The sequence below is a fragment of the Thalia democratica genome, chromosome 2 (genome assembly GCF_965202585.1).
Source record: "Thalia democratica chromosome 2, ktThaDemo2.hap1.1, whole genome shotgun sequence".
Lineage (NCBI taxonomy): Eukaryota > Metazoa > Chordata > Thaliacea > Salpida > Salpidae > Thalia > Thalia democratica.
Genome location: NC_139166.1, coordinates 41,281,450 through 41,303,137, shown reverse-complemented (window position 1 = coordinate 41,303,137; position 21,688 = coordinate 41,281,450). Strand labels below are relative to the sequence as shown.

General features: G+C 25.5%; 1 protein-coding gene across 1 annotated transcript; it reads left to right on the top strand.

Moving 5' to 3' along the window:
- The first annotated feature begins 2,929 nt into the window (after positions 1-2,929).
- Positions 2,930-19,728, top strand: LOC145828589 (complement component C8 beta chain-like). Its single transcript, XM_082936343.1, has 13 exons — positions 2,930-2,973; positions 5,119-5,158; positions 5,289-5,383; positions 9,780-9,912; positions 11,739-11,884; positions 13,486-13,615; positions 13,686-13,834; positions 13,895-14,098; positions 14,599-14,780; positions 18,283-18,428; positions 18,540-18,636; positions 18,709-18,795; positions 19,524-19,728. The coding sequence occupies exons 1-13, from the start codon at positions 2,959-2,961 to the stop codon at positions 19,726-19,728; spliced, it is 1,629 nt and encodes a 542-aa protein (XP_082792469.1). The 5' UTR covers positions 2,930-2,958.
- Positions 19,729-21,688: the final 1,960 nt, after the last annotated feature.

Sequence of the window (21,688 nt, the reverse complement as noted above, 5' to 3'; positions counted from 1 at the left end):
CGTTTGATATATGATAACAAATCAGTGGAGGTTTTAAATTTGTTTTGTTAAATATCATAGTTACTACTAGTAACTTTGGCTTTATTAAGTTTAAGTTCACAATTTTTTAAAATCAGAGAAGCGATTTAAAACCTATTTTAGATAATAATGTTTTACATAAAAGCTAAAACTTTCTTATGTTATGTATTTTGATAAGTTTATTATCAACATAAAACTGCTAATTATTTAAAATAAAAGGTTTTTATTATAATAAATATGTAGAAAAATCAATTTTGTAATAAATTATATTAAAACTGCTATACTAATTGTAGTGGTATGTTCTTATTTTTATAAAGTTTTAGTGATTTAGCTTAGTTTTAGAAAGTATAAAATACTTAAGCTAAAAAGAGCCGTAGTTCGAGTATTTTTAGAAACTGAAATGTTATATGGCACAGTTTTATTACTTTAAGACTTATTTATTACATAGCTTGACCAAGTCTTTTTATTTATTTACTTATATTTTTTTTGAAGTTGAAATTATTGTATATTTACTTTATAAAAATGTTTGTAAAATGTATATAAAAAGAAAAAGATTGTTTTAAATCAGGGGTCGGCAAACTGCGGCCCGCGAAGTGTAAATCTGCGGCCCGCTAGCACGTTTTTATTTTGAATGGAGTGCGCTAAATTTTTTAGGGGTAAGTTCCACAAAAACACCATGTGTAAAATTTAAGGTGATTTAAAGAAACATTCATCTTGGCGAAATTCGATTTTCTAAAACCACCCCAATGAAAACTGTATAGGACCCATAAAATCCGACCTTAAAGTTTTTAGTTGCTTTTTTACATGTGGTAATTATCACATAAACACTTGTGCCCAAATTAAGACGAATTAAAGAAAATTTTATCGTGGCACTTCTTGAGTTTGAAAAAAGTTTTATTTAAATTTTTTTTTTAGTTCTAAAATCTCCGACTAGGTTATAATCATCAGACTGACTTTTTTGCTTTAAAAGTTGGCAAAGAAAACTTATACTGTATGTCTTTTTCAATGTAAAGTTTTGGTTTTAATTTATTTTTTAAACTTAAAGTCCTGAAGGTGCTATGAATTAAAATAATATCTATATTAACTGTATACACGTAAGTTAAAAAACGCACACTGGCTTTAACGGCAACTGCGTGTAAGCCTGAAAACGTTTTTTGAAATATAACAATAATTCCAGGCCGATCAAAGCTAGATTTTAATCACTATCACTAATTTTCCTTTGACTTAAAAGAAATTAAGCCCCGATCCTCTTAAACTTAAAAAAAAAATGAAACATACTATTTTACATTTAAACTTTATTTTACACTACAACACTGTACTTAACATTGCCTTACTTTGTAATAAAAGTATGCGAACCTAATTTTAATAAGAATAAGAATATATAATAACACAGTATTAACGGCCTGTTTTTGTGTTTATATTCTTTCTAATGGTTAAAAATCGCACAAATTAAATCAAAAAATATTTAATATTTATTTGACATACGCCATTGTCACCACATAGGAAAAAACGAGTTTTCACGATATAAACCAGTAAAAAAAAGATGATCAAATATTAAAAAAAATCTGTTTATTTCTATGGTAAAACCTAATACAATTTTTAATTTTTTTTTGCTGTATTATTATGTAAAATAGATTTTTGTTTAGTTTAACTGTTTAATAGATTTAGTATTTAATAACTTTTAGTGTTGCTATAAACTTAGACAATCTCAGACTTAAGCTAAATTTTGTAAAAATCAGGCTAGCTTATACTTGTTTAAATTTTTCTAAAAATTCAGGCTGTTTTACTACTTTTACTTAAATGAAATTAACAAAATCAGTTTCGATTGATTGGTTATTAGGTGTTTAAAATAAATCATGCTTTTGTCTTACTTTAGTTAATAAAGCATTAAAATTTTGTCATAGGGTTGCCACGTAGTATTAAATGTATTAAGTTTTCAAAAAAGTAAATATATTATTAAGACTTATGTATACTAGTCAAAGTAAACTTTAGTTAAATAAATATGTAAAATTAAAAAAAGCCTTCTATTATTTGAATTTAAAAAGTGAGTAAAGTCAAGACCTTAAACAAAACTAAAATAATGTTCTTTTGTGTGTGAATAAAACTAAACCTAAAGAGTATTAAACAGTTACTAAAACTAAAACTGCCGCTCTCGAATATTTTGAAACTTTAAATTTGGCCCGCGAGCACCAATTGCCTGCCGACCGCTGTTTTAAATGATAAAATCGTAGTTTATGAGTAAACAAATTCGATTGCTAATGGTGTTGATTTTTTTCTTTATTCCTATTACATTCTTAAAACATTAGCTATATTACAACAAAAAAGTAAACGTTATTAAAATTACGTAACAAGATTTCCTTAAGTCTTAAATCTTTATTTTTAAAATGTGTAACTAGTTTGTATCATTTTATTGACTTTATTTTACTTACGGAAAATTAATAATGTTAAAAAAAATCTTATTAAATTATTTGTATATAAAAACAAACAGCTTCACCTTAAGTAAATTCTTTATCCTGTAATAAAGTTAAATTTTTGTCGTGTTTGATTAGAAGAAGTCATGTTTAATAAACATCTCTTTCTCTCAAAAAGTTAATTATTTTCTAAAAATTAAGTTGAGTAAACATACATAAAAATGGGAACTAGGTTTAAAACATTTAGATATTTTAGCTGAAAAGACTTTTTTTCAAGAATTAGTTGTACTGTATAGTTTTAAAAACAAACTTATACAAAATGATTTTAGTTTATATTTTGTTTTTGTTTTTTGTAGAGGTTGAAGCGCTTCTAAACTAGTTAATAGTAGTTTTAAACGGTATTAATTTGTTTGTATTAAAAAAATTACTTTACTTATTGTACTAATCAAAAATAAAAGTTATTTTTTTTACAAATAATTTTTAAACTAAAATACAGAGAACTAAAAACACTATTGTTAAATTGGAGATTATGGAAAAAACTTTAGTTAGTATATTTCAAAAGTTTTTTTAACCACTTTTAATGCATTAAAAAAAAAAAATTTCATTCTATATAAAGTTTGAAAATTTTCTAAAGTACTGAAAATAATTTTCAAGCAAGTTCTTCAGTTTAATTTTACTTCTATTGTATTAAGTTTATAGCTTATTTTTACAGCTAAATGACAGCAATACATACAAAATTTTATTAAAACTAAAATCACCTTAAAAACTTTTTCTATTTATAAGTTCAACTAAAATAACTTTCATCGTAATAGTTTAATACTGTTTTTTAAGATATGTTGTAATTCATTTATCTCAAAAGTTAATGACTTTTTTTTTAATTAACTAGTTACTATTGTATTTTTCTTAATTAATCCTTGACATTGAAACTAAAGTGCTAAAGTCTATAAAATTACATTAATTAATTACTGTAGATAAGAGATTTTAAAATTTAAAAAATACTGTTTATAAAAAATTATTTGAAAATAAATTCTCTGCACACTAGCCTATTACAATAACCTTTTTTTTAATATAAAGATATGAACTATAAACTTAGGTTGTAATCATTTTTTTCTAGTAGAAACAGACAAAGCAAATTTTAAAATATAAATTTTTGGTTACTAATTTTTTTCTGTTGTTTTAAAAAAAATTATAAGCATACTACTGTGCACGGGTGCAGACCTCGAAGTACAGTAACCTCTCGCTTATTTGCGCACATTGTGTCCACAGAAAAAGTGCGTAAAGATATGAGAGATCGTAAAGAAACGAGAGGTTACAAATATACTCACTAAAATGGCTTTTTTTAATATTGCTTCTAGTTAAAAGCAGACTGGGCACTTTCCCACTTTAAACAATTTGTTTACTTTATTTATAAATATGAAAACAACAGATAAAACTATACATATATTAAAAAAAAGGATTTGAATTTCAATAAAATAATAATAATACGAGTAGAAATAATTTTACTATTTTAATAATAAGTAGAAACTATTTTTATCTTTATTTATATGTGACATTTATATTCTATTCTACTTAGCAAATTCACTTTATAATTAAGCATTTCTTTACAATTATAAAATGGTGTTTATTAATATATAATGCAAGACTGCTGTATTATTTCTTTGTGTTTTAAACTCTCATTATTTCATTATACTTTCATCGTAAAAAAAGGTCATATTTATTTCAAAATTTTGATTTAATCTCTTATTGTTTACAAAATTTCTGATATACTGAGGTATAACTAAATGTTTATCAATTAATCAAGGAACATAAGTTTACAAAGTCTAAAGATAAAGAGAGGTGTGTTAGCTTTCAAAAACATATTTTAATTAAAAATATACATTAAACCTAAATTGTGCAATATCGAAAGAAAATTAAATTTTTATTTTCTGAATTTTATAGAATTCTGAAATGCGTAACTAAACGAGAGTGCGTAACGTCACGAGTGCGTAAAGATCCGAGAGGTTACTGTACGCTACTTTTCTATATGTTTGCATTTTTTTTCTATACAACAAAATGAAACATATAATCAAATTGTTTTTATTCTCATTTTATTCTTACTTAGCGTTGTGTCGTGTCTACTACTTCAGTGTTTAAAAAAAAAAAAACATTTTTAAAACTTTTTTTAAGTAGAATTAGTTTCAAAACCGTAAGTAAGCCATTCTTATAAAGTTTTACACGGACACATAGGAAAGGTATGATTTTTTAAATCTTAAGTAAAGTTTCATAACTCCTTAGTAGTTTTAAAAAATATATATTTATTGTGTAAAAGAACTTTTTAACTAAACTATTTTAATACAAACAAGTATACAACATAATAACCTAATATTGTAACAACTTTTAGTATATTACAGACATAATTATTATTTTTTGTTATTAATTTCAAATAGTTTTTATTTAATTAAGTTTATAATTATTTTACTTTGAATAATATATATTTTTACTTACTTTTATAAACTTTGTAAAACATATTTTTTCTTTTAACGGTGTTTTTAATAGTAAGTTTGATTTGTAAAAGTTTATAATCTAATTTAACGCATATTATTGGTGTATACATATTTTCAACTTGTTTGAAGATTAAGATAAACAACATTCTAGAAAATATTCTTTTTTCTTACAATAGGTACGTTTTAAAACAATTGAATTTTTTCAGATAATTTTGGAGGTCTTATGTTTACTTTTATCATGTTTTGGTGAGTTTTATTTTAAATTGTAAGCTTGTATAACGAAATGAACATTTTAACAAAAACAGTTTGATGCATATAGTTTTAAAATTCAGGTTTAAACTTAATTTTTATTCATATCTGTAAACAATATTTTAAGGACAAACAATAAGTACGGATAAAAATTGCACATTCGAATGGTCCAGTTTTACTTCTTGTTTCAATGGATCAACGTTAAAAAAACCAAACTGGAAAGTAAGTTTGTGTCATTTTTGCCGTTACGTAATGTTGTTAAAATTGGTTTACGTTTGATTCTTTACATTTTAATTACAATTTACATTTGTTTTAAACACAATGTTTTAAAATAAACAGAAGTTGTTTTTTTTCCTCTGTTTTTAAGCAAAACACTAAATAATAGTCTAATCGAGGTTTTTTGCCTTCTTCAGTCTAAATTTATAAAGATATTTTTAGCAAAATACGAAATCTGCTAAAATTTATGTCCTAAATTTTATTAGTAAACAAAGTGATTGTTTAAATAATTTTATTTTCAAATATACTTTTCCACATATCTTTGTTTTATACAGTATAAAAAAATGTTTAAGTTTACTAAAGCCTGTTTATTAGCTCGAAAAATATCTATTGAGGTAAATTGTTATTATTTAATTAATTTAGTTTACAGTTAAACAAAATCAAAAAGTATAGGTATGTATAAACTATTTCAACTATTAGCATTGTCTATACTAGGGTTTTCCAAAGTGGTCCAAAAAAAGGTACAATTAACTGGAGATTTGAAATTTACACTAGCTATTCAGGAGTTTTAATGAGTAAGGGCGATAGTTTTTCTTAAATTTTTGAGAGTGGGACGTTTATGAAAATGAGTTTAGATAAATATTAGTCATCCAATTTTTTCAATTATTTATGTTTTATAGTTGTTCATTAAACTAATCATTTCTTTTACATTAAAGTTACAAGCGTAAAAATTGCTATAAAGTATTTTAAATACAAAGGTGCTTTTGGGGGTATTGGAATACTGTACTTTTATAATGCGCTTTTAATTTTTTTTACCGATACGATTGTCTTACTTAAGAGTATATTTTAATATTAAAGTTATATTCAAAATAATGCATGTAATACAAACAAGTAACTTATAATCTTAAGTATATATTATAAACTCTTAGTATCGTTGTCAATCATTTTGTTTGCAAAATTCCTTATTATTAAAACTGAAAGTTAAAAAGAAACTGTTATAAGTCACAACACAAGTAAAATCATTACAAGTAATAATGATAAAAAAGAACTATATACAGCTACAGCTGGTAAATACGTATTAATTGCGCGTGAGACGATTGCTTACTTTACGGTAGGACTTTTTATGGGTAGTTTTAAATATTGGGTACTTTTAATTGCAGCAATTTTGCAAAAAAAGTACCCAATATTTTGATGACGTCACTAACTTTACTTTGGGTAGTTTTGAAGCTTAAACTTTGTAAACAAAGCAAAATTGCTGTCCAGGCCTATGACAAATTCACATTGTTTATTTTTTTAAATATGAAAATGCATAAATATGAATAAAAACAATGAAATAGTACAAATTATTTCCCTTTGTTATTAAAGTTATAGAAATATAATTTCTAACTCTGATATTTTTTGTGTAAGTTACAATTTCAAACTAAAAACAAATAAAGCTATTATTTTTTTAATTTTTCCTTTATAGTTTATTATTGATGATTTTAAGTCATTAAAAATTTAAACAAGTTATACATAAGTTTTGTAGTTCAATAAAACCTAGCTTTTTTTAGTTTGAAATAAAGCTAAAGTGATGGTCATCAAACCTAGATGTTTATTGAAATCTTGGAATGTTGTATAAAATCCTAGAAACTAACTTACTTACTCTTTTTCACCTAAGTGTTTCCACTTTCGAATGAAATTAAATGCTTCTTTTGCCATTTTAGTACCTTAACACTACAAATATACCTGTTAGTAAAACATTAAATTTAGTTTAATAAAAAAAAATACTTAGGGCTTGGGGAGGGTGGGCTTAGTCTTTTTTGTTTAACTTGATCTTACTTTGTTGAATTTTAACTAAGCTTTGAGTTACTTTTTACAGAATTGTTTTATTAAAATAGTTTTGTGAGAAATAGCCTGTTTAAGTTGGAGAATACAATAGGTTGCTTATGATAGGGGTTAACTACTACTAAAAATCTTTCTACTCCTACGTTTTTGAGATCAATACCATAAACAGATTTTTTTTAAACTTTCTTCATGTTTTTAGAGTTTCTTCTAAGTTTTTAAGGCAACAAGTATATTGATCTATCTATAGCATAAACTAATAAATTTAAGGTAAATAACTATCTTAAATAGTATAACAACACTAAAATGATATTGTAAAAATACTTAAAATGTGTTTATAGTTAAATAAATTTATTGATAGAGATAAAAACTCATATACATGATAGACTTCTTATATCTAGTTAAATCTTTATTACTTTACATGCAGAAATAGTTTAAAAATCATATATTTTTTGGTGATTTTGTTTGAAATACCATATTTTTCCTTTTTTTTTTAATTCCACAGACTCAAGGTGTTTCCAGTTTTTGTTTAAACTGTCAAGTTCCTGGATTCAAGGTGTTTTGGCAACCCTGTCAAATCTTAAGGAAATATATCTTTGAATATTTATAAAAAGAAAGAAAACAAAATAAAAGATGACAACAAAAACCTATTGTACACACTAATATAATTTTTTATCTTAAAAATTAGTTTTAGTATTAAAAATCTGTATAAGGCTACATGTGGTTTACTTAAAAATCTGTAAAATAGCATCAAGTTGTAATAAAGCTGATCTACACCCTTCCTGTAACTACACTAAGTTTTTTATTGAAATTTTGTTCAATTTTTTCCAAATTTAACATACTTTTTTAATTAAAAAAGTATGTTAAATTTTTATTAGATTTTTAGTAGTAGTTAACCCCTATCATAAGCAACCTATTGTATTCTCCAACTTAAACAGGCTATTTCTCACAAAACTATTTTAATAAAACAATTCTGTAAAAAGTAACTCAAAGCTTAGTTAAAATTCAACAAAGTAAGATCAAGTTAAACAAAAAAGACTAAGCCCACCCTCCCCAAGCCCTAAGTATTTTTTTTTATTAAACTAAATTTAATGTTTTATTAACAGGTATATTTGTAGTGTTAAGGTACTAAAATGGCAAAAGAAGCATTTAATTTCATTCGAAAGTGGAAACACTTAGGTGAAAAAGAGTAAGTAAGTTAGTTTCTAGGATTTTATACAACATTCCAAGATTCCAATAAACATCTAGGTTTGATGACCATCACTTTAGCTTTATTTCAAACTAAAAAAAGCTAGGTTTTATTGAACTACAAAACTTATGTATAACTTGTTTAAATTTTTAATGACTTAAAATCATCAATAATAAACTATAAAGGAAAAATTAAAAAAATAATAGCTTTATTTGTTTTTAGTTTGAAATTGTAACTTACACAAAAAATATCAGAGTTAGAAATTATATTTCTATAACTTTAATAACAAAGGGAAATAATTTGTAATATTTCATTGTTTTTATTCATATTTATGCATTTTCATATTTAAAAAAATAAACAATGTGAATTTGTCATAGGCCTGAACAGCAATTTTGCTTTGTTTACAAAGTTTAAGCTTCAAAACTACCCAAAGTAAAGTTAGTGACGTCATCAAAATATTGGGTACTTTTTTTGCAAAATTGCTGCAATTAAAAGTACCCAATATTTAAAACTACCCATAAAAAGTCCTACCGCTTACTTTATTTGGAGTTAATTCGTAAACGGAAATTGAACAGCCATTTTACTTGACGACGTAGAACTTCACTTAAAGACGTAGAACTTGTTTGACGACGTCGGCATGATATTATGTCTTTGTTAACAAAAAACACAGCGGGTTAAATAAAATAACGCGTGTTTAAAAAACAAACGCCGGTAAAGTTGCATTCAGAAGAATGCTGACTCCTTACAATAAAAAACTTCATTTATTATTCGGCAGATAGTCTACGAAAACCTCAGAAAATGTTTGTTTTATAACAATATTAGTTCTGAAATAAGTTACTTCTAAAATTATAAAATAAATGTAGCCATGCAGCACAATGTTAGTGATTTAAATTTATTTTTCTATATAACGTGTGTACAGTCTAAATTACTTAACTTGCTGTAATTGACATAAACAAATTGCCAATGAACTACTTAATAAGGATTTTTTTGTTCAAGTTTTCATTACTAGAGGATAACTTTTAATTAAGTGTTTTTTTTTACGTTTGTTATGAAAACCTTTATCAAGTAAGACGGGCTGTTAATTTTAAGAAGTATCTTGAACTTCTGGAAATGGATATGCATAAGTTTATTTAAAATAAATTTACTAAGTTATAGTTAACAGCTGTGTGATGTAGTGGTTTTTGGTTTGCACCAATTTACACTTAATTGCAAAAAAGTGTGCGCATAGTATATTTTGAAAAAAAAGATTTGAAGGGGGTGTTATAAAAAAAGTTTGAAAAACTCTGGTCTATACAGTTATTTTTTCTTACAGCTTCAATATATTCAAAAATTAACAATATATATCATTTAAAACAATTTAGTTATGAGATAAAATTTGTGTTTTATTATAAGGAACAAATTTTAACATTGTTTCCTGCACAAGAAGATGGAGTGCCATGTGATAGTACTTACACAGTTAATCAAGTTAATATTACTTCTTGCGAGGAAGCAGAAGTATCCTTTCCTACTAACTTAAAAAATACAGGTATTTCATGTTTGATATCGTTAAACCGTGATTAAGTTATGTGCATATAAGGTCATTATTCATACCATTGTTAATCATAATGATTTACAAAATTTATTTTGAGTTTTTTAAGTAACAAACACTAGAAATAAAAGAATGTAAAAAATGCATTGATGAAAATGACAACTTTATATCGTATTTGCTATTAGCATAAAAATATAATTAAAATTTTGTAGACATTTATCATTAATTTTTTTGATAAAGATTGAAGTCTTTTATATTTAAAAACTACAAAAACAGTTACTAACCTAACGACTAAATAAATTGTATTTTATTAAATATATTCTTATATCAAAACAAGCATATAACTTAATAAAAAAACGAGTAAAAATATAAAAATCCAGTTTCGAGATTTTAGCACTAGAATTATATAAAACAAAAATAGTAACCATATAAACAATTTTTAAATAAAATCATCACAAATTTTATAATTTGAATTCACATTAAAGTATTTAAAAGATATCCAATTATAAGTAAAGTAACAAGCCTTTTTTTTTTTCAACATACTTATTTTTTAGTTAAAGATATATCTACTGAAGAGCTTAGGCAAAAAGTGATTTAAATAAAAATATATATCAATTATGTTAAGCTTTAATTTATTTATAAAAGCTATTGACTGGAAAAAAATAAAAGTTTTTTAGTAATTAAGAAAGATAGAATTGTTTGAATTGTATATAAAAGTAGAACGTTATAAGAATTTCTACAAAACTTATAATTAATATATTTTTTTTGTGCTTAAATCTAAAAAGTATTAACGGATTTAAGTATTTCAGGAAAACAAATGTTAATGTTTTTATTTTGACAAAAAGTAAGTGATAGCATTTCGTTGCTTCTATTTTATGCTAATTTTAAATTCAGCAAGGTAAAATAGTGTGATAGAGGTTCATATACCGACCTGCTAAGTATGTATTTAACCATTTTATGAAAACATATAAAACAAATTTGGATCTAGAAGTTTTTTTTTCGAAAATAAGTAAATACTTTTTTAACATTTGAAGAGGCCATACAAACACAATAAAGTTTTTTAGTCATTTGTCAATTTTTTCATTGAAGTTAAATTATTTTTGATGGCTGTTTTATTAATCTTTCTTATTCTAAAGTATTTACAAGTAGTTTTATCGGAGATTATTAACTATATATGTCAAATCAACATCTAGTTATTTTCGTAAACTTTTAAGAATTTCTAGTTTAATTTTAGATTCATTTATCTCTACCATATAAGTATTATCTATTATAAACAGTTTAGTAGCCAAATGTAATTTTTTTTTTTAATAAATATCGTTATATATATATTTTTTTTTCCAAAGCTTGCAAATGTAAAATTTAAATTTTTCAACTTATTTACAGTAGTTACAAAACTTCACAAAGCTTGGTGAGCTTTTAGCTTTCAGGGGGAATAATTAGTGAGATAGCAAAATAAAATTAATAAATGTTTAACTCAGTAAAGGAATATAACTAATACACTGGGCGGTTATTTACAAAAACTATGTCAAGTGGGCAATAATTTATATGAGTTTTTTAATAATCTGATTTACAGTGTAATATGTGAAGAAATCGGTTTCAATGGAAATATTTTAAAATAAGTACTGTAACAAGTTTTAACACCTTTTTTGATGCATACTGTGTTACACCTTAACAAAAGTTTTACTTCTAAATTAACTTTTTTAAATCATATAAACATTTCTACAACTTCTAGTGAGTGTAAACATTATTTATTAACTTAGTTCAAGATAAATTGTTTTTACATCATCTAAACATGCATAATTAAAATCTTATTATATCTTTAGATTGTTCTGGCTACAACTCAAATTTTTTCAAATGTAACAATGGTAAGTGCATAGAAAAGATTCTTGCTTGCAATTTCGAAGACGACTGTGGGGACAATTCAGATGAATATCCAATTTATACAACATGTCCATACACAAAAGATCAGGTTTAGTTGTTAGTTAGGTAGCTTACTAAACCTTTATCTTGAAATTGCTTTCTATTGAACAATAGTTAATTAAAAGCAAAAATACTACTGTTTTTTTTTAACAAAAACAGCATGGTATCCTCAAAATTGGTGTTTTCAAAATAGTACCATTAACTTAATTCATCGTGCCTAAGTTTGTTGTGAGTATTAAATAAAATTAAACCATAGTAAACAGTTTTTAAAAAAGTAATACATTTACATTTAAATAAAATATCTTATTAAAATATACTTATAACAAAATACTTAACACATTAAAAAAAAAAACTATTTTAATCAGTTTAATGTAATTAGTTGAACACTAAAACAAAATTGGCGGTAAAAAGTATGGTCTTAGGACGTGATTTATAGAAACACCTTTATGTTCATCGACGTAGAATTCAAGTAAACTAAGAAAATAAAAAGCAGTGCAATTAATCTAAAACTAAAGGTGCTTAAGATAATACACAGTCTTAAATTACATTTTTAGGCGTACTCTTATCATAAAAAAATATTCTTAATAATTAATGATTAGATATAACTGTTTCACTAAATTAACTGTAAGTTTCTAACTTAAGTATGTTTGCATCATTCGTTAACACTATAACCTACTTTTGTTTTCAAGAGAACATGTTTATTTGTGACTGAAGTAATTTTTTTTCTGGAGAACGGGTCTAAATTGCACGAAGACAAAAATGCACGAGGTTACTAAATTGCACGAGGGAACTAAATTTCACGAGGGCACAGAATTTCACGAGGGAACTAAATTACACTAAGACGATTTTGCACCAAGGGTCAATTTTGCACGTTTTACATTTTTGCACGTGAGTAAATAAATAAAGAAAAAATTATTGTAGATAATAAACAAAAAAATCTAAAATTTCATTTAATTTAAAAAGAAAAGTTACTGACCGTGGGTTAGGGGTAACAGTGATAGTAAAAATAAAAAAATAAATAGTAAAATTTAAAAAATATAAATTAATTAATAAAAAGAGCTACCGACCGAGGGTAAGGGTTAGAGGTAACAGTGATAAAAAATAAAAATAATAAAAACTAATAACAAAAGATTTAAGAAAAAAACAAAAAAAAATTTAACCCGTGCAAAATTGTCTCCCTGCAAAATCGTCTGCTCGTGCAAAATTATCTTCGCGCAAAAGTGACCCTTCGTGCAAAGTATCTTCGTGCAATTTTGTGAACTTGTGCAATTTTGTACGCTCGCGCAATTTAGACAGCTACCCGTTTTTCTGATATGAAAAAAAAAAATTGTTTTATTTTCTATTTTATAAGTAAGAGTTTTATATTTATGTCAACTAAAATTTAGTTATATTAATATTGTTATACATAGCAGCTTAGTAACAACAATTTAAACTTGTTCCATCTAGCGTTAAAAATTCTATGATTTCTTTCTTTTACATCATCAAGCGTTTAGTCTTGACAAAATAAGTTCGATAAGTATGGATTTTATAATTGCGAGTTTTTGAAAAAGAATAGTTTATAAAGACACTTATGTTTAAAAATAACTTACATTTGGGTACAAAATAGTTTTAAACATATAATTATACTAATAAAAAGTTTTTTAAATTTAGAAAATAACTATATGTGGTTTAAGAGAAGAATTAGGCCAAACCAGTGCTGGAGATGCACAATACCTTGAACGGTGGCTGAAAGGAATACCTGGAATAAATAAGTTTTCTAATGGATTAGATATTCTTTCAGGTTTTAGCTACATACTAAGATAATGTATAATTGAAAAATTTATCAGGTAAGTCATTCAAATAAACTTTAGGTACTTATAGAAGTTCAGTGTTAGACATGTCACCACAGGGAAGCTGTAGAAAAGTACTTATTGAAGACAGTGAAAGTATGTACTACAGAGTTCCAAGTAATGTTGCTTCATTCAGGCAAACCAGTAAAATCACTGTACCGCAAGCTACTGTTTGTATAAAGTACAATTATTGCTTTATTGCTAGATGTTTATATAATTATAACTTTTAGTTATACTCTAATGGTGAAGACCTGAAGGAAACCTTAAAAAACGAATTAAGATTTAATCCAGATAGAGCAGGGTTTGTAAATGAACTAGCTGGTAGAGTTGGAATGTCACAACAAAGTCAAGTAAAAGAAATGCTTACTTCTAGTTCAGTTGACGAAATAACAAAAGTTTATGTGCAACAAAATTCAGATATCACTAAAGCTGAGGTTATACATTTTATTTCGATCTTAACATTATAAGTAATTATGAATAAATTGGTAAACATCTGTCAAAACAAAGAGAAAAAATATCGTTTGCATGAGAACATGTTTGGTTTTAAAGAGATTTAGATTAAAATTTACTACTATTTTTAGTACTAGTTAAGTTGTTTTCTCTATTTATTTTACAACAAAAAGTACGCGAATTACACAAATAAAATCATAGTGTATATATAAAAATTAAAGTGTACATAGTTTTTTTTATAAAATTTTTACTTATGCTCAAAGAAACGTTTTCCGTTTTCAGTAATTAGTTTGATTAGTTAACCAAAATTCAAATTCTACAAAATTTTTGTAGACTTCTTGCCAAAATCAAAACCACCTTTTTAGTAAATTATAATTTTGGATTTTGTTTTCATTTGATTGTTTAAACTCTTTTAAACAGTTATAAACTATATATAATTATAATATATTTATATAGCTATAAATAAAAATTATACTAATCTTAGGTAACATTGCAAGAATCAACAAACCTAATTCCTTCGATTGATTTCGTTCGAAGAGTCATGGATCTTCCAGATAAAGAACTAAGTTACGACAAATATTTAAGTTTTATAAAAGATTTTGGTACTCACTATGTTTCCGAAGCAAATTTAGGAGGAGTTTTCAAACAAATTCAGGAGTTTTCAAAGTTTGTTACAAAAGTTATTAAAACTATGGATACAGTTGTTACATATATATATATATAGAAATAATTTGATTAACTTAATAAATTAAATCTTTCACACGGAGCCCACCTTAAGGGCTTTTTTAGTAAAAAGGTTTATTTCAAGATGTAAAACTTGAAGAACTCGAGTTTCGTGCTTATGCACTCATCAACTTCAAAACAAGTTCAAAATAAAGCACAAAACAAGTCACACGAATGAAAGTTTAAAAATTAAGCATAAATTGATTATACGTAATTTTGAAACTATCAAAAATCATGCAAAACGGCTTGTGCAAAAATTAATTTACCAATCGACAATAAACTGGCAAAAATTTATAAAACTTCAGTGAGTAACTATATATTTAAACAGATAATTAAAAGAGATAAAAATAAAATAAGATAAAAATTGAAGTTCAAACTATCATACGATGAAATTAAAACTTGTTAAATTTTAAAAGCAATTTTTTTATATGTCTACAAGACGATACAAATTCGCTTCTTTTATTTAGGCATCTCTTGTCTTTCAGTGCATATACAACGGCTGTTGCTTCTTTAGACACAGCCTACATATTGGGCTATTGCCGTCAGCTATAGGCTGTGCTCTTTTTATAACTTCCCAGAATATTTCAAAGTCAATGCCGCTGCGCTTTAAGCCTCAAACTTACTTTGAAAGCTCAGTGTCATTTTCATATATGCCGCCTTTAAAATATTTTTTATGATTGACATACCTGAATCTAAACTGAGTCGAGCACAAACGGACATAGAACCTCGTCTCAACGCCAGAGTTAACTGTGGTCCTGTAAACGATGTACTCTAAACGGCAATTGCCCCCAGCTACCAGCGCAACCACATTGACTTCGAATTCTTGAGTTTCGATTTAAAAGTTTTTGGTTGTGTGCCTTTATGATATTCTATAAGTTTGCCATACACGAATAACTTATTCGCATATTATGTTTGTTGAAAATTTTTGTTAGCAGATTTGTTTATTGAAGTGTTTTTAACTATATTTATAAATTTTCTTCCAATATTAGTTTTTACTGAACTACTAAAAGGAGGATTGTACCAGATTACATTTCTTATTCTTTTATGTTTTTGATTAGTTTTAGGTTGTTGCTCAGGTTTTTCAAATTTAAGTTTATTATCGTAGCCGCATTTTTTCATTATTGCTTCATATTCATCTTTTATCTTTAGAAAATTTTCTTCTTTACTAGATCGTTTGTTTAAGCGTTGATTGATTATGTTTGGAATTTGTTTTATGATATTTTTAGGATACAGCTGATATATATGCACTGAAAGACAAGAGATGCCTAAATAAAAGAAGCGAATTTGTATCGTCTTGTAGACATATAAAAAAATCGCTTTTATAATTTAACAAGTTTTAGTTTCATCGTGTGATAATTTGAAATTAAATTTTTATCTTAACTTTATTTTTATCTTTTTCAATTATCTGTCCAAATATTTAGTTACTCACTAAATTTTTATGAATTTTCGCCAGTATATTGTCGATTGGTAAATTAATTTTTGCACAAGCCGTTTTGCATGATTTTTGATAGTTTCAAAATTACGTCATAATCTATTCATGCTTAATTTTTTAACTTTCATTTGTGTGACTTGCTTTGTGCTTTATTTTGAACTTGTTTTCAAGTTGATGAGTGCATAAGCACGAAACTCGAGTTCTTCAAGTTTTACATCTTGAAATAAACCGTTATATATACATATATATATATATATATATAGAATTAAGTTATTTAACTTGATAAATCAAATCTTTCACACTGAGCCCACCTTAAGGGCTTTATCAATAAAAAGATTTATTTTAAGATGTAAAACTCAAAGGATATATATATCACAGATGTTTTTGTGTCAAAACTTTATTCCGACTAACGGCATTAGCTTATCAGGATCTCCAGGATTTAATGCCTTTTAAAGTTACATCTTATATATATATATATATATATATAATAAAAAGGTTTATTTAAAGATGCGAAACTCAAAGGACTCGAGTTTCGTGACTATTCACTCATCAGCTTCAAAACAAGTTTTAAATAAAGCACAAGACAAAATCACTAATGAAAGTAAAAATTTTTTTGCATAAATAGATTATGACGTAATTTTGAAACTATCAAAAATCGTGCAAAACGGCTTGTGCAAAAATTAATCTACCAACAGACAATAAACTATTTAAAACTTGTTTTGAAGCTGATGAGTGAATAGTCACGAAACTCGAGTCCTTTGAGTTTCGCATCTTTAAATAAACCTTTTTATTAATAAAGCCCTCAAGGTGGGCTCAGTGTGAAAAATTTAATTTATTAAGTTAAATAACTTAATTCTATATATATATATATATATATATATATATTGAAATGGCGATTTTTAAAGTTCTGGTACATATGTTTCATAAAGCTTTAATTTTTCATCAGGTGTTTAAGTTTGAACATTAACCTTATTTTATATATATATATATATATATATATAAAATAAGGTTAATGTTCAAACTTATTTGTAATGTACAATATTACGTCATACTGTTTTTTGTTTTTTTGCATAACTTTTGTATCTTTGTTTAGTACAGTGCTTTGTATTTTGAATTTAACTGGCTGATGATCAAAGCTTTATGAAAAATTAAAGCTTTGTGAAACATATGTTCCAGAATTTTTTAAAATCGCCATTTGAATAAATTATTTAAAAGCCCTTCAAGTGGGCTCAGTTGAAAGTGTTTACGTTTAAACATTAACCTTATTTTATATATATATATATATATATATATAAATAAAAAGGTTTATTTAAAGATGCAAAACTCAAAGAACTCGAGTTCTTTGAGTTTTGCATCTTTAAATAAACCTTTTTATTAATAAAGCCCTCAAGGTGGGCTCAGTGTGAAAAATTTAATTTATTAAGTTAAATAACTTAATTCTAATTATATATATATATATATATATATATATTTGATGATTTTTAATTTGAACTGGCTGAAGATTAAAGACAATCTTTTTTGTCTTTATGAAACTTATGTTCCAGTATTTTTAAAATCGTCATTTCAATAAATTATTTAAAAGCCCTTTAAGTGGGCTCAGTAGAAGGTGTTCAAGTTTGAATATTAACCTTATTTTATACATATATATATATATATATATATATATAACATTTCTTTAAGCAAAAACAGTTAAGTTAAATAAACTTTAAGATTAAGCTAAACAATTTTTCTATATACTGCTCACAAACGTTGTAATAAAAGACTTAAGTATATATATTTTTTCAATACTTTCAAAGCTATTTTTTTAAATACAATAACTATTTTTTTAAACATATGCATGATAGCTTATTAAGTATAAATTCCTTAAGCCTTCTATGTTTGAACATACATTTTATTTTCGTTTACATAAAGTATACTACGCAAAATTTTGTATGCTCAATAAAAAACCATAAACTTAGTTATCTTTACATACAAACTTTTTCGTAACGTTTAATCAACTTTAACTAACTTTAGGTGCTTTTTGGAATATGGAGACTACGAAAAGTACACTGATCATCCATACACAGAAGTTCTTCAAATATGTGCCAAAGATAGTTTTATGTACAACTTGAAACCAGATACTTATACTCTACAAAACATGTGTACCAGAGATGAGAAAGGTTATATATAATAATGCGTATATATTAACAAAAAGCATTTTATCTTATAAACAATAACTTTAACACTATTAACTTTTTAGAGAATTAATTTAAAACTATTGATCAACACAGGTAGTAAGTACCATTTACACGATGAAGTAGAACAAACAGTTATATCTACAATCGGTGGAAGTTTGTCGACTGCTTCTAAAATCAAGTTCAACTTTGGGTAAGATAAATAATTGGAAAAAAGTTTTTAAATAATTTTGTAACATACTTAAAAAATAAATCATAACAACAGGTCTGATACTTGGGAGGCTTGGGTAGACAGTATTCAACAGAATCCAACACTGATTACTGAAAACTTTAAGATTATTGAAATCACAGAGTAAGCTCTTAATAAGTTTGTTAATACTTGTTTGAATACATTTTTATAACTGTTTGAACTAGATAAAGTCAATAGAATTTAAACTATAATCCTCTGCCACCTCTAGGTCATCTGATAACACATTGTGTTTGTCAGAAACTTTGTTTAGCTTAGGTTTACTTTTTTAAATATGTATATTTGTGCCTGAAGTCTTTTAAGCCGTTTACACACGCTTACGTGCTTAGAAACCATCTTAGAGAGGCTAGCGGCTGATAAAGTATTAGGTTCTTGGGTCCTACAAATTAAAAAAACTAGCGATTATCATCATTCAAAATTGGTTTTACGACTTAACAAATGTAAAGATACAAAAAAGAAGTCAGAGCAAGCGTGCACTTAAAACATACTGAGCTAAATCGGTAGTTATACAACACCCTAAGCTAGGTCATTTGAGTATTTAAAACAACCCAAAAGCTATTTCGATATCTCGTTTTGAGGACATTGTTCAGATTAGAGAGTACAGTCGATTCACGTTTACAAATGAAAGATTAAGTTGAAAAACAACGGTTTTATCAAACAGGAAGAAAATGGTTATTTCCGACTGACAAATGAATGGAATGACACTCAGTTGACAAAATCTAGATGAGTTTAGCAATCTAGTCTAACACCACGTTCTTACAAACATTTTTTAGTTCTCTTTTTTCATAAAGTTTAAAAACACAATTCTAAAATAAGTGAAGGTCCATTCGCAGAGAGAATCTAAAAATGCACGCAAAAGCAAAAATGCGCTTGGTCAACAATAGCAAAACAAACTTACTTGGTAATCTTGAAATGCAGGCCTGCAAGTGCAAAGAGCACTCGCTTAAAAATAACGACAATGAACACGCAAGTGCAAAAATCATTTACTTAAAAATATTAAAACTGCGCCCTACTCTGGTGGTGCTCGGATTTAAATAGTGTTCCGCGACAGTAAAACTCTTTTTTTTAAGTCTCTAAGACTAAACAAGCAACCAACGCTTACAAAACCATTAAAGTCTGTATTTTTGTTTACTTTTTTTTGTAATATTTCTGTCAGATTATTTTGTTTTTGTTTTTATAAGTTTTACAAAAGAAAATAAAACGACAAAAGTTGACATAAACTAGAAAAAAGTAAAAAGTCCTGAAATTATCGATTGGTTTTAGATTGAATTTTTATAACGCATATAATCTTTTTCTGAAAATTGCTATATTTTAAGTGCACAAATCTCTCCAGCTGAAAGTATTTGGTCTTTTAAAGACCAGACTAGCGACAACTGACTTAGAACTAATAAACAGTACTTTAATAAATTTTATTTTAAGAAAAATATTACAAAAACGTATTACTTAGCGTTTTTTAACCAGTTTTTGAAGTAACTAGGTCTTTTAGCGTTTTAAATAAATTAAGTTATAATTAAAATAAAATAATTAACTTTTTATATTTGTGAAAACTAAATATTTTATTTTATACCAGGTTTTAATACCAGGTAAAAAAATTCAAACTTGTTAAATATGATAAAATAGTAAACTGCACCTAGCAATGTTGCTTATCTATAATGTTATTTAAAAACTTATTCATGCATGAAAGTATAAACAAAACTAAAAATTTGCATATTTGAAAAATTAAAACTTATAAGTGTATAATTAGATAAAATTTGTACCATCCAAAAATAAAATGGAATTATGAACTATTAAAAAAACTAAATTTAAACCAAAAATCAACAAAATATTAACAAAATTCAAAAATCAATAAAAATGTCAAACCTATATTGTACTAGTATTGTAAACTTATTTAAGTTTTATCTACTTTCCAGTTTATTAATAAAAACTTGTTCCTGTGTCTACAAAATTTCATTAAATTTGTTCTTCTCTTATGCAATTTGTATTGGATTCGAGTATTAATAAAGATTTTTTTAAGCACAATCTGCATTTTATTGTTCCTGGTTTAGATTTTTTTTCTTTTTAGAATTTTCTAAATTAGTTTAAATACGCTCTTTACATCAAAATAAACTGAGCAATATATTTAATTAAGACAAATAACTATGACCGAAAAATAAAAATAAGTCGAATATTTTACATATAACAACGGTCGGCAGTCTTTTTAAAATTGCAGGCCGGTTTTTCGAAATTTGCTCGCAGGCCGCAATTATTAAAAATAATTTTACTAATCAGTATAAGAATAGTATTTTAACCAAGTACGTAGCAAAATAAGGAATATTAAAGTAAAAGTAGCTATTAACTATTAAATTAAGAGCCTAGTTGTAAATTTATTATAATAATTTTCTTTTACTCTTTGAAAACAAAAAAACTAATTAAGCAGTACATCACGGGGCGCAGATTTTTGCCTGGCGGGCGGCATTTGACCCGCGGGCTGTAGTTTACCAGCTTTTATAGAATGAGAAACGTTGATATAATAAATACTATTTTGTTCGATTAGTAATTTTTCCTTAATTTACTTTTTTATCTCTTCTAACTGTAGTTTTTAAATTTTTAATCTTTATAGACTGTTGAACTCACGTTTTATACCCATGGAAAAAGAACGTCGAAAAAATGTTATTAACTTTCTCAAGAAATCGATTGAGGTTTTTAAAAATACATATAGTTTATATTTTAAATTTGAAATAAATACTTCTTTAGTTGTTTGAACTAATTATATAGTTTATATAAAAATTATAGATCTACCTTAATCTAACTAAGAACGGTTAACTTTAAAAAGTACTAAAAATATTTACTAAAATAAAGAATTTAAATAAGTTTATTAATGGTTTTTATTATAAATTTCAACTTTTTTTAACAAAAAGTGTGTAATTGTATAACGACAACAATTGTAAAAACTATGGTTTATACAATATAATATTTTACAACAAAAGTGAAAAGTTCATAATTACCTTATTAGCACATA